At 31.7% G+C, this 14,183-nt stretch overlaps 1 protein-coding gene across 1 annotated transcript in view; it reads right to left on the bottom strand.

The window, feature by feature from the left end:
• 5-HT2B (5-hydroxytryptamine receptor 2B) overlaps positions 1 to 14,183 on the bottom strand; it is a 672,009-nt gene that overhangs the window by 67,106 nt on the left and 590,720 nt on the right. Inside the window, exon 5 of the mRNA XM_075379373.1 lies at positions 4,981 to 5,257. Coding sequence (XP_075235488.1) covers positions 4,981 to 5,257 — 277 coding nt within the window. The remainder of the gene's footprint in view (positions 1 to 4,980; positions 5,258 to 14,183) is intronic.

The following is a 14,183-nucleotide window of genomic DNA, read 5'->3' as shown; positions in this document are numbered from 1 at the left end:
TTTTTTTAATTTAAATATATTGAATTATTAAATTTTAACCTCTGATTGTAAAAACATTATTACAATAAATAATAGTTCAATAAAAAATAAAAAAATGAAAAAATGAGAAGTTATAAATGGAATAAAATTTTATTTACTTTTCATTTTAATTCCGAATTTTTTACAGAAGTTAATAATTATTAACAAATCAATATATTTAAATTAAAAAAAAAAGTTAAAAAGTACGCGTATAGAAAGCCGGATATTAACCGATGTGTCTATGGTTATAGATCGCACACTTTCTCATTTACATCAATCACATAACTACTTGATCGATTTGAAACAAAATTAATATATAAACTAACATAAACTGCTGATACGGACACCAGAAAAAAATCTGATGCAATGTGGTTTCCACCACAATGCAATTGTGTAACTGTCCACTTTATTAAAGAATTGGAGAATCTTATCTCATTTTCAAATGAAATAAGTTTAAATGAAGTACAGCAAAAAATGTGTATATGCAATTTAATAGGCGTACAAGGAAGTCATGTGGTATATACAACAGATTTTGAATATTCTTTCTTTCTGTTTCCTGTTTAGCCTCTGTTAATTACCGTTCAGTTAATACTTCAAAGGATAAATGAGGATGATATGTATGAATGTAAATGAAGTGTACTGCTTCAGTTCGACCACTCCTGTGATGTGTGGTTAATTGAAACCCAACCACCAAAGAACACCGGTATCCACGATCTATTATTCAAATCCGTGTAAAAATAACTGACTTTACTAGGACTTGAACGCTGGAAATCTCGACTTCCAAATCAACTGATTTGGAAAGACGCGTTCACCACTAGACCAACCCGATAAGTTAGATTTAAATATTACATTAAGTAAAATTAGTAAAAACTAGGTGGAACGTAATTTCCCGCATCTAAGTGGTCGGTATGTAATAGAAACATAGAAATTTATATTTTTATCTTTCTTTTATTCTCGAGTATCATCGTGTAAATCTCCACTTCATCGCAGTTTGATAGAGAAGAATTACATATCGCACAATTGTATAGTCAGCTTTTCTTCTCCGCTCTCCATATAACATATAAATGTATGAATCCCTTTATTGTAGAGGACATTTTAATAACAGTCCAGTAAATTTCAAACGATAAAAAGGAATAAAAAATTTTTAATAAAATCTGATGTGGACACTACGTGAATTCTTTGTACACCTATTAAATGACATATACACGATTTAGCCGCTAAAAATTTCCTTAGGATTTTATATTAATTTTATTTCAAGTCGCTCGCATAGGTATGTGGTGTAAGTGAGAAAGTTTCAGATCCGTAACCATGCATATCAGTTCGAACCCGATTTCATATTCACATATTTTTTTAACTTTTTTTTTTATTTATATCTATTGATTTATTAATAATTGTAAAAATCTCATGTAAAATGTTTTTAATTACAAAGAAAAGTACGTTAAATTTTATTTTACTAATAACTTCTGATTTTTTTTGTATTGTTATTATTGAATTATTATTTATTTTTTAAATATTTTTACAATCAGAAGTTAATAATTATTAATAAATCAATATATTTAAATTAAAAACAAAATAGTTAAAAAAGTAGTGAGATTTGAACCGATGCGCCTTCCCCTTGTAAGAACTAAATATTTCATTAATTAAAATTATATGTGCTACAACTCTGAAACAAACGAAAATAAGTAGTATCACTTATGATATATCGTTGAAAAACTCTCAACCAGGGCTTATTATTGCAGTTAAGAAAAAATCCAAAATACAAATGTTTCAAAATATAAACTCCGCTTTAGTTAAAGGCCTGACTGTACACAATTTTTGGGCCGGTCGATTGCAATCAAAAGGGGAGGTGCACAATTAGATGTTACAACAGTCCTAAAATTTTAACATTCTACGGCTAATCGTTTTTCAGTTATGCGACATCTGTACTTACGTATGTAAGTACAGATGTCGCGCCGAAATTAGTCAAAATGGATTCAGGGATGATGAAAATGGTAATTTCCGTTGAAATCTGAAAACCATGATTTTTGGCGATTACAATACTTCCTTTACTTTGAGAAAGGAATTAGAAATGAAATCATAGAAAATAAAACCATTTTTTTTTTACATAAAACATTAGCCACAAAAAATAAATAAATGAAGAGACTTCAAGAAGTAATACTACTAAAATGTTACAGATAATTATATTTTTAACTATTAACTGATATAACAAATAATTATTTCTGATGTCGCTGCCAACCGACACAAGTTACCCCAAAAAAAAATTCTATGATATATACATAAAATACAAATACTATTACAAACATTGTAAAATTTGTAATTTCTATTACATAGATACTTCTGCATCTATTTTGTATCTTCTAATACTTCTGTATTACTGCAATAAAATGGGATATACAAAAATATAGTACAACATAAAAATGCGACGTAAAAAATATGATATTAGAATATTTTTATAGATGTATATATATTATCACCACGTGTATGCCTAAGCGAACTCAAGATGAGGTCTGATCGTGAGATGCTTTCTCTTATATTATCTTAGCATTTTACATGTGGGAATCCCGTTTAGCCGCATAGCGGTCGGTTGAGATAATAATTTTATGTTTAATTTTTGTTGGCTGGCACCGACATCAAAAATAGTTATTGTTATAAATATTTTTACTTTAGTTAGTAAATAGAAATATAATTATTTGTAACCTTTTAATACTATTATTTGTTTAAGTCCGTTTTTATTATTTTTTAAAATTTATTTTATTTCATTTATGTCGCCATAACAACAGAAATATAATGAAGTAAAATTCATTATATTATTAATAATATAATTAACTACTATTAATTAGAGAAAATAATTTTTTCTGTAATTTTTTTAAAAAATATTTAATATTCTCACAACCATGAAGATTACGAAAGCGTCAGGGTTCCTGGCTAGACGGAAAGAGCGTGCTAAGCGAAACATGACATGCTTGTGTTTTTATATTATCAAAAATTCCAAACACTGAAAATAAACAACATGAATCTTGTCTTTGAAGAATTAACTCGTAATAGGGAGTCTAAATCGGCGGTTTAAATGGGTTTACTGTTTTTGCATTAAATTTACTTCCGCTCTTGCTTTTGTAATTGCCTAACAGTTATTTGTATATATATTTTTAGGTAGATTTCATAATATTATGTATCTATTGTAATGGGTACCATGATTCGACTTGCGGATAGTTTCGACATATCTTCGCGTTTCTCATCCCACAGATCCCAAAACCAATGTCAGCTCAAACGTTTATAAATATATATATATATATATTTCTTTTGAACACGATAACTGCCGTAATTTTGCGCCAATCACTTTCAAATTGTAAAAATTACTCGTCCAAAAATTTCGGTCGAGTTCGTTAACGACCAAAATCGGACCATCGGGTTGGAAATCGGGGCTTTTTCGAAAAAACAAAATATCGCTATAATTTTCATATTAATTAAAATATCGAATTCATTTAAAGTTCCTACTACTACTCGAATAAGGGTCTAAAATTTATATAAGTAAAGATTTTTGATATCAACAACCATTGACCCAGGGGATGGAAAAATGGGATTTTGAAGACAAAATAAAAATCATACCTCTCTTAGTAGGCACAGTATCGAATCGCTTTAAAATGGTCGTTAGTCCTCTAATCATTCCTAAAACGTATGAAACAATTTTTGAAATGCCCAACCCTTACGGCAAGGGATGACTAAAATATTGTTGGAATTTAAACAGAAGGGGCTTGTCGTATGCTAAGCATGTAAAATCTTTTTTTCACATGCAACCAGTATAGTATTGAGTAAATTTGAAGTTTTCTTAACTTTAAGATGGAAATATTTTTTATTCCCTACTTTTTTTTCCCCTACATCCCCGAGCCGGACATCCAATTAAGTATACTCGACTCGGGGACGTGTCCTTTCCGGATCTTTTAATTGCCTGCCTCTAATCTCCAACGGAAGAACCAGGAACGGCTATGTCGTTTCCCCTCCACCCATCGGCAGAGACCGGGTATCGGTCTTTCGTTTTGCCAGCCTCAAACCGACGGCGCAGGAGCCGAAGCCGCCAAAGCGTATCTGGGAACCCACACCGCCGGCCCGGTCTCGGTCCTTTCATTCATTCACACCTAACGACCCCAGGAGTCCCCGTTCCATCACGGGAACCCACACACCAGGGCATGTGAGCCCTCAGCAACGGGTCTGTCCGCCCAGCCCTACTATAAACTACAACCCTCAGTATCCCAGTCGTCGTGCCTCATCTTCTTTTATTCTGAGAACTGCTCTTGCAAATATTGCAAAATTATTTCAGTTTCCGGACATAGCCAAGAGCCACTCCGAGAGCTGCTCCGGTCGGGTATGCATCAGTCCTGCATTTATACGATGCTCCTCCCATCGTCTGCACACAAAAATAGTGTGTTCAGCATCGTCAACCGCATCGCAGTAACAACAGATTGGTGACTCTCCTGCCAAACCTGTGCAGGTATTGTTCAAACGCACCATGTCCCGACATGAGTTGCGTTGTGTGGTAATCTAATCCGCCATGAGAGCGATCTAGCCAAGCATCCAGGTCCGGGATAATTCTTCTGGTCCATGCGGCCACTGCTGAACCCGCTTTTATTCCCTACTTAGCGCCGGGGAAATCAACCTTCGCCTTTCGATGTGCCGAAAGGGATTTTTTAAAATCTTTTTTCGTTTTTATGTTTCGATCCCGGTTAAAAATACTTGTATTCCTAAGTATTGTCTGGTTTCCAATTAATATTATTTTCGTTTTTTTATCTTTTTGTGACATATTATCTTTTTATATATAAGTTTTACATAATTTCCACTGATGATGATTGTTTAGTAACGAAATGGCCATCTACATTTAAATTTTAAGGAGAATATTTACTAATGCTTGATGAAGCATTAACTTGTTTTCTAATTTAATAAAATATTACATTATTAGTGAGAACTTACTTATTTCTGGGTGCTCTTTGACTTCTTTGTAGTTGTTGTTGATGTTGCTGCGGAAGAGTCTCTAAACCTCTTGATAATCTTAGCATTTCTGCCCCAAAATGATGAAGCGCAGATAACGTTGATGGTGCAGGTTCAGTATCTGGTAACCATAATTCATGATTATCCAATGTTGACATCTCTGTATCAGTTGAAGAATGGTGTGCTCCAAGTGGTGGAGTTGTCGATGGCGGAGGTGTACGGGCTAATAATCTTTTCCAAGTACTTTTTCGTTCCATTCCTGGAAAAAAACATAAATGTAAATTTAATTTACATTTAAATCAATATTCAATATTTTTTATTTAAGCATTTTTAAAAGTAAGGTTAAAAATCGTAAACAGAAAAATGTTTAAAAAAAATTAAGTTGAAAATAAAAATTGATAACTTCATTGGGTAGTTGGATTTTTGACTGTTAATATGACTTATAATTTTAAGAATCTATATAAATAAAAATGTTCGTTTATTCAAAATCCTAAACCTCGGAAAGTTCTTCACCGATTGCTTTGAAATTTTGACACCGTTGCATTCAAATAAGCGCGTGTTTTTATATACCTAAGATGTCATACCTCTGACAGGTAAAAACATGCTCTTTTTGAAAAACAGCGATATCTGTTGTACGTAAAAACAACACGTGCTATACTAAATATTTTACGATTCCATTTAAATGTTTCCGATATGTGTGTCCGCTATAGAAGCAAAAATTACTGGACCGATTTACGCGCAGGGAAAAAGGGAAAAATCGGAATAGTGAAAAGGGAAGAAGGTAAAAACGGAAGAAGGGGAAAGTGGAAAAAAATGAAATGGGAAAAAGGAAAAACGAAAAAGAAAATGGAAACGAAAAAAAAGGAAAAGGAAAAGAGAAAGGGGAAAGGAATATGATAAAAATTAAAATGGGAAGAAGGAAAATGGGGAAAAGAGGAAAAAGGAAAAGGGGAGAAAGGAAAGGAGAAGAGGAAAAAAGGGTAAAAGGGAAAGGTTAAATTTTGTGAAGTTCCGTAATGTTAATTTTGTTTTATCAAACTTTCAATTATATTCATTTAATATATTTATATACTCAAATCTAGCAATACCGAAGCATTACCGGGTCTGCTAGTTTCAAATAAAAAATATGCTTCCCCTTCTATTGTTAAATAGTGTCTTGTTAAAATTGTGTCTATTTATGGAAGATCTACAATTTTGCTTTTTTTTTTAATTTCGAGTAAAAATATGTACGTAATTTTTACTAGCATTTTTTTGAACAGGAGAGGTTCCTTATTTATTATTGAATTTAAGAAATTTAACTAATTTAAAGAGATTAACTTAATAAAGTGATAATTAAATACAAAAGGTGTTGTCGGTTATAATTGAGTAGCGAAAGTTGGATCACTGTTTCTTTGGAAATAAGCGTGATGACTATCGAGAAAATACTTGGACAATACCTCCATGTTATCGTATTTGAAATAATTATTTTGTTTTTTTTTTTTTTTTACTTCCTTGTATGAAATAAAGGAAGTATTGTGATCGCGAAAAATTTCATTTTTCAGATTTCTACGGAAATTACCATTGTGACCATTCCTAAACCCATTTAGACTAGTTTCGGCGTGACGTATGTACGTATGTATCTCACATAACTCAAAAACGATTTTAGTCATAGAATGTTAAAATTTTGGATTTAGGACTGCTGTAACATATACTTTTGTTTCTCCTCTTTTGATTGCAATCGACTGTGGAAAAAGTATCCAAAAAGCTCAAAATCCAAAACAATTTGGATTTTGAACTTTTTCTTAACTTTAGTAATAATCCTTCATTGAGAGCTTTTCAACGATATATAATAAGTGGTACTTATTTTCATTGGCTACAGAATCAAAGTCTAATAAAATTTTAATTAATGAAATATTTGAACTTACAAGGGGAAGACACATCGATTAAAAGTCCAGTTCATCTGTTTTTTTAACTCTTTACTTTTAATTTAAATGTATTCATTTATTAATAGTTATTAACCTCTGATTGTAAAAAAAAAAAATCACAATAAATAATAATCCAATAATAACAATTAAAAAAAAATATCAAAAGTTTTTAATGAAATAAAATGTTATGTACTTTTCATTAAAAAAAAAAAAAAATTGTGTATATAATTTAATAGGCGTCATGTGATGGTCACATCAGATATTTAAAATTTATTTTAAAATTAATGTAGCCAGGAAAATTGAAAAAAAAATTATTTATAGAAAATCATTGTAAGGTTAAATATTAAATAACGTACTAAGAAAGGCCAGATAATGTAAGGTAGGTAAAAAACGGTTTCCAACAGAGATAACGTTAAGCTTAAATATGAACTATAAGCTAAGGAATTATATATCTAGCACGTAACCGCTAAATAGTACCACTATGGTAGGTGTCATGAGAGAAGGGATTAGTGATTTGGCATTGGTACTTTCTCTATCTCTCCCGTCGTAACTAAAATAACAGATGTTATTATAAAATACAAAAATTTCTTAAAAATCGCTATACATTTCAATGACATATTACCTTGTACCTGGCAAATGAAATAAATATGCATAAAAGTACATTTTATTTGCTACAAAAATTTTAATTTATTTTCCCACATAAACACCATTTTTAGCCACACATTTCTCCCATCAGTGAACCAGCTTTCTCATCCCGTCATCAGAAAATGCTAGGTGGGCTTTTCTTGATGTACAGGATTATAATAAAAGAATGGTGTGGTTTCAGTAATTCATAGGAAGATTGTAGGGAAATTTCTAGGTGTTTTATTGGTATCCCTGAAAGCCTCCAACCCAAAAGTTTGTTTGTCAGCAGTTGTAACCACAACGTCAGTTCTTGTATTGTTGTTGCGGTGAGTTTAGTGAGTTACTATGTTCTCGGACAAAGAAAAGTGTGTTTTATTGATGGCTGAATTAATCCGTAATTTTAGTTCAACGTGCGTTTCGACGTGAATTCGGAAGAGATCCACCGCACAAAAATAACATAACACGTCGGTTCAAACGATTCGAAGAAACTGGATCGGTTAAGAAACAGAAATCAACCGGCAGACCAAGTGTACCAGACGAAACGGTTGAACTAATTAGACGATCAGCAATTAGAAGTCCTGGGAAGTCCATTCCCGTCGAAGCGTCGAATTAGGTATTCCAAAATCAACAGTTCACAAAGTTTTACATAAAAACTGAAATTACACGCTTATAAAATCCAGATACTGCAGGAATTAAAACCCGATGATGGTGTAAAACGTTACGATTTCGCTGTTGAAATGGACAGAATAAGTGAAAACGGATCATTTTTAGAAGATATAATTTTTACAGACGACGCTACATTCCATGTGAATGGCTGTGTTAACAGACACAATTCACGAATGTGGGGCTTTAAAAACCCACACGCAATTATTGAGAAACAACGCGATTCGCCTGAAGTTAATGTTTGGTGTGGTGTGATGAAAAATCGTGTAATAGGGCCTTTCTTCTTTGCTGAAAAAAACAATTAATGGAGTTGTGTATCTTGACATGTTAACCAATTATTCCTTTCCTCAGCCGGATGAACTGGAAAACATTCATTCCCCCCGCACTCAAGCTTGAATGCATTCATTCAAGCTCCCCCGCACTTCAATGCATTGGTCACGGACGGTGTGAACGAAAAATTTTGAGATCGATGGATAGACCAACAAGGACCCGTACTTTGGCCTCCAAGGAGTCCAGACCTGACACCTTGCGACTTTTTCTTGTGGTGGTACATCAAAAGCGTTGTTTATACACAAAAAATTCGCGACCTAAACCACTTCAAAAACAGGATTAATGAAGCAATGACAACCATTAACGAAGAAATGTTAACCAATGTTTGGAGAGAAGTTGAGTATCGTTTGGACATTTGTAGAGCGACTGAGGGCGCACATATTGAAATTTATTAATTATGTAAAAAATGTTTGAGACAAAAAATTTGAAAAATAAAATACATTAACTGGAAGTAACTCTGTTTTAATTTAAACCATGTTCAAAACCTCACCATTATTTTATGATAATGGTGCGGTTTAATGTTCCTCTTTAATTGTGGACAGAAGCGAAAATCGCAGGGCGCCAAATCTGATAAGTATAGAAAATTTGAAATAGCTTAAATTTCACCTTCGCAAGAGCTACGGCAATTAAACACTATGTATATAGCCGAACATTATCGTATTGTATAATTACTTGTTGATTGTTAAACACTGCGCAAACATTCCCTAAGGTGATTTAGCTTCTCTATTTCGCATAAAATTTACAATCGACTAGGTATCCAGACATTCATATACTCGGGTTTGGAATCTCAGAACTCAGATCCAATGAATTTTTTTCATAAAGGGTTGTATTTTGGATTTGTTTTTTGATTGTAGCGAACATACAGCCGGTTTTACATGTTATATATATCTTATTTCCATAGTCCGGTCGACGATCGCAAGGAATAACCTCACTATTCACTTTATTGGCTTCTGATGTACGAAATTTTATTGTCTACCATACATAATACGTCGATGAACTGGTACATCATCGTAAATAAATTTTTCCTAAATTTTCGCTACATAGTTAGGAAGCCCCTAAATCTAACATTTTTATTCGAAATTTTGGAATTTTGATGCTTAAATCTTATTTTGGTTATCATCATAATTAATAAAAATACCCCTTGATACTTGGCTCCCAAATTTAAAGTTCTTTTAGTTTGTTCGATTTCTAGTTCAATCTTTTAGTTTAGACACCGGTTTTATTTCTTATATTTAAATCTATCTTGTAATGTAACTTTAAAGTAGAAGGCATACAGGTAAAGAATTTAGGAAATTGAAAGATTATACAACCAAATAAATTTTTCACTTACGTGGGGAGGGACAGTAATTAAAAAACAAAATATTTCTGGAGAAAGTGCATACAAATATTTACAAAAATGATTTATGTGTAAAGTTTCCTACGTATTGTATTTTTCTAGAAAAAAATCTGATTTGGACACCACATGACTTCCTTGTACGCCTATTAAATTACATGAACACATTTTTTTAAAATGAAAAATACATAAAATTTTACTTCATTAATAACTTCTGATATTTTTTCATATTTATTGTTATTACTGAATTATTATTTATTGTAAACATTTTTTTTACAATCAGAGGTTAATCAATAAATCAATATATTTAAAAAAAAAAAAAAAAAAGTAGAAATCGGATTGGAACCGATGTGCCTTCCCCTTGTAAGATTCAATGTCATTAATTAAAATTTTATTTGGTTATAACTCTGGAACGAATGAAAAGAAGTACTTCTTATGATATATCATTGATAAACTCTCAATGAGGACTTATTACAGTTAAAAAAATGTAAAAAATACAAATATTTTGGATTTTGGGCTTCTTCGGACACTTTTGGTTCAGTAGATTGCAATCAAAAGGGGAGATCCACAACTAGATATTATAACAGTCTTAAATCCAAAATTTGTACATCTTACGGCTAATCGTTTTTGAGTTATACGAGATACATACGTATATACGTCACGTGGGAACAAATATAAATGGATTTAGGGATGGTCAAAATGAATATTTCCTTTGAAATCTGATAATTGAAATTTTTCGCGATAACAATATAAACAAAAATATTTATGAAAAGAAAACAAATTAAAATAAAGAAAATAATCCCATTCATTAATGATTGATTAATAATTTAGGCAGGCGTCTTTTTCTCTTTGTATTAGTACCAAAAACGTTTCAAATTATGATTAACAAATTTTAGAAATATTTTGGCAGATGGAATATAAAAGTTAATTTTAAAAAATCAAAAGTAATGGTATGACAGTTGGGATTACCACTGAGAGCAACCGAAAAATATTTTCATGATTTAGAAAAAGCAGGATATCATTTGTATTGTAACTTAAGAGGATTTGAGTAAATTTGTTAGTTATATCCGGGACGTACTAAAATTTAGAGGACAGAGGGTAGTGAAATTTAATTTCTAATTAGGGAAAGTCAAAATTTTTCGCGTAGTCTATCTTTGGTCTATGAATTACAAATAATGAACTGTTTTAACTTTTACTTTCCCGTATAGATAGCGCTATAGCTATAGAAGGGCTATATTGTAATCAGTCCAATTTGGGAATATGCTGTTTTCACCGGATCTTAACGTTTTGACAACTATGGAACCCAAAAAACCGGATGGAAATTTTCCGGTGTGTGTGTTTGGTATTGGCCTCTAAATCGCCATATATCTTCAGAACTACTGGACCGATTTTGACCAAATCTGGTCAGATTTCTTTTATATATGGGGCATTGATACCATTAAATTTTCAACTTAATAGGTCAAGGGGTGAGGCTGTAGAGCAAGGTCACCGTCAGTATCTCGAGGTTTCGCCTAATTTAGATCATATTTTTCTTAGGCACATTTGGTAATAATTAAAAATAACAATTTGCTAAAAATCTTTTTGAAATATCGTACTCCCACCACAAAAACTGTTCTAAACTTCTACTACGTTGTGAGGTCACAGGTTAGCAGTAGAATTAAATAGATTAATAATATTTATAATGTATAAAAGTAACTCTGTCTGGCGGGGTCTCGAACTCAATCGCCCGGTCGACTCGGTACCTGATGTGTTAAGCCTCGCGGCTACATCAGTCTGTCGACCGTACAAGCGAAATTTGTTCTATGAATGTTGTAAAATTACATTATTTTTGTTAATACTGACCGTCCCCAGTAGTACTATCACACCCTCGCGAATTAAATACGTTGTGAGTGCGATCTTTAGTTAAAATTCAATGAATCTAATAAACGAAAAAATATTATCAATATATATAAAAATGAATGTTTGTCTGTCTGTATGTCTCTTATACCTTCCTAAACCGTTCATTCGATTGCGAGGAAGCTTTGGTGAGTTGTTGGACGCATGCCAGGGAAGGTTTCTGAATTAGTTTGGACCCGCTAGGTGGCGCTGGCGTCGAGATATTTCGAAAAATTGTATTTATTGTCCGATTTGGCTCATATTCAGAATTTATATTAATTACGCGTAAAGAAATATTTTTGCGAAAATGGACTCGCTAGGTGTCACTGGTGTTGAGGTAATTACGAAACAAATATATAAACTGTCTTTCTTCTTCTATGTATATAAAAAGGAAATGTTTTTTATGTTCGCTTTAGAAAAAAACTACTTGACCGATTTACGCGCGGGAAAATGGGAAACTGGAAACAGGGATAATAGAAAAAGGGAAAAGGGGGAAATGGGATGGGTAAAAGGGAGGAAAAATGGAAAAGGAGATAAAGGGACATGGAACAGGGGAAAAACGAGAAAGGGAGAAGGGGAAAAAGTGAAAGATTAAATTTTATGAAGATCAGTATTGTTCAGTTTTTAATGTTTTATCAAACTTTCAATCTATATATATATATATATACTCAGATATAGCAATAGCGAAGCATTGCCTGGTCTGCTATTATTTAAAAAAAATGATAAATATTTTAAATTAAGTTGGGTGTGTATGCATGTGAAAGCCGTGGATCAGAAAAAAACTCACTGTTTTAGGAATATTACGGTAACGCCTGCAACTGTGTGTTAAAAGCCTTTTTTCGTTGAATTCTCGATGCTAACCACGCAGATGGACCTAGATCTCCGTCAAAAAATTGGTAGTGTTACTTGAATGTGAATCCTTTATAATACATTAATTTTTTTTATTTTTTTATTTCGATTTTGACTACGTTTATTTTATTATAATTCTATATTATTATTATTATTGTTATTTATGAATGAATTATATTAAAAAAAGAGGAAGTTTTTTTTCATAATAAATTATTATTTTTAGAAATACTACTCAAGCTGGTGGAAGGGAAAAGTTTGCTGTTTTGATATAACCTGGTGAAACAAGAGGCAATGAACCGGCAACGATTTCCCTCGTCCAACAAAGTAATAACTCTAAATAATAAATTAAAGGATAAATTTTAAAACGTTACTTTCTGCTTTAGTTTTAAAAATATATTAAAAAAAAAATACTTATATTTTTCAATAATTTAAAAGGCAAAAAGTGAAAAATTATTAAATTTAAATTAAAAAAAGGTTTTAAATTTGTAACAAAAAAAAAAAAAAATCGAAATATTTTTATTTTTTCAAAGTAAACAAGGCTCGGGTTTTGATATTTTTATTTTATTTTAATGCCGACTTCGTCAACATTTTGCTGAAAAAGAAAAAATAATTATTATTTTCTCATATTTAGTGTGTTTTTTCAGTTCTTTCTGTTTACATCTTGAATGAATAAGAATTAATCATTTATTGTTACTAAATTTCTGAAATATTCCTTTATGTCTGGCATTTACTGTGTTTTTTCATAGGTTATTAGGAGATTTTTTCAAGAATATTTTTTTCAAAAATTACCCTTCTGAATTGACATTCCGGCCAAAATGTTATTAGTTCTGCTATAAAATTAATAGAAACAGCAATACTATACACCCATTTTATCATCATGAATTGAACGCCGAATATGAGATGACTATTTTCAGTCATCCGGTACCAGGTTTTCAAATTAATATACCCAAAAAAATGAAATTATATTTCGAATTTCTCACATGAAATACAGCATCGGGTCTATCTGTTCATCAACAATATTTACGAGGAGGTAATAACATGTGTATGACACTCACGTGATCAAAGTATCATAATTATAAGTATATCATTTTTTTTTAATGATACTCTGATCACGTAAGTATCACATGATAAGAGTATGATACTTTTGAAGAGTATAAAAATCATAAAAATATAAGATCAGTATTTAACATCAGTTTGTTTTGATAATTTACATGTAGATTTCGGACTGGGAAAAATTTTTATTTGAATTTGTGATTTTCCTATTACGTTTTTCGTTTGGAACCGACCCAACTACTTGATCATTTTTTAAATTAAATCGTTTTTACTACTCTGCTTGCGTAATGCCAATTGGAAATTATTCCGCAAATATTTGACGCGTTCCTTGCAAAGATTCGGAATGGAACATAAGCTTCAATTATAGAAATCCTTTCCTCGATCGATGGAATAAACCATTGCTAGCATTAAAAGATTTAAATGGCAGAAAGGCTCCTGGTATAGACGGAATACCTGTAGAATTACGGCGCAGTGCAGGTGAGGAAGCGATTGATAGATTATACAAACTGGTGTGTAATATTTATGAAAAAGGGGAATTTCCGTCAGACTTTAAA

The sequence above is a fragment of the Lycorma delicatula genome, chromosome 12 (genome assembly GCF_047948215.1).
Source record: "Lycorma delicatula isolate Av1 chromosome 12, ASM4794821v1, whole genome shotgun sequence".
NCBI classification, from domain to species: domain Eukaryota; kingdom Metazoa; phylum Arthropoda; class Insecta; order Hemiptera; family Fulgoridae; genus Lycorma; species Lycorma delicatula.
This window is presented reverse-complemented; position numbering and strand designations above follow the sequence as displayed.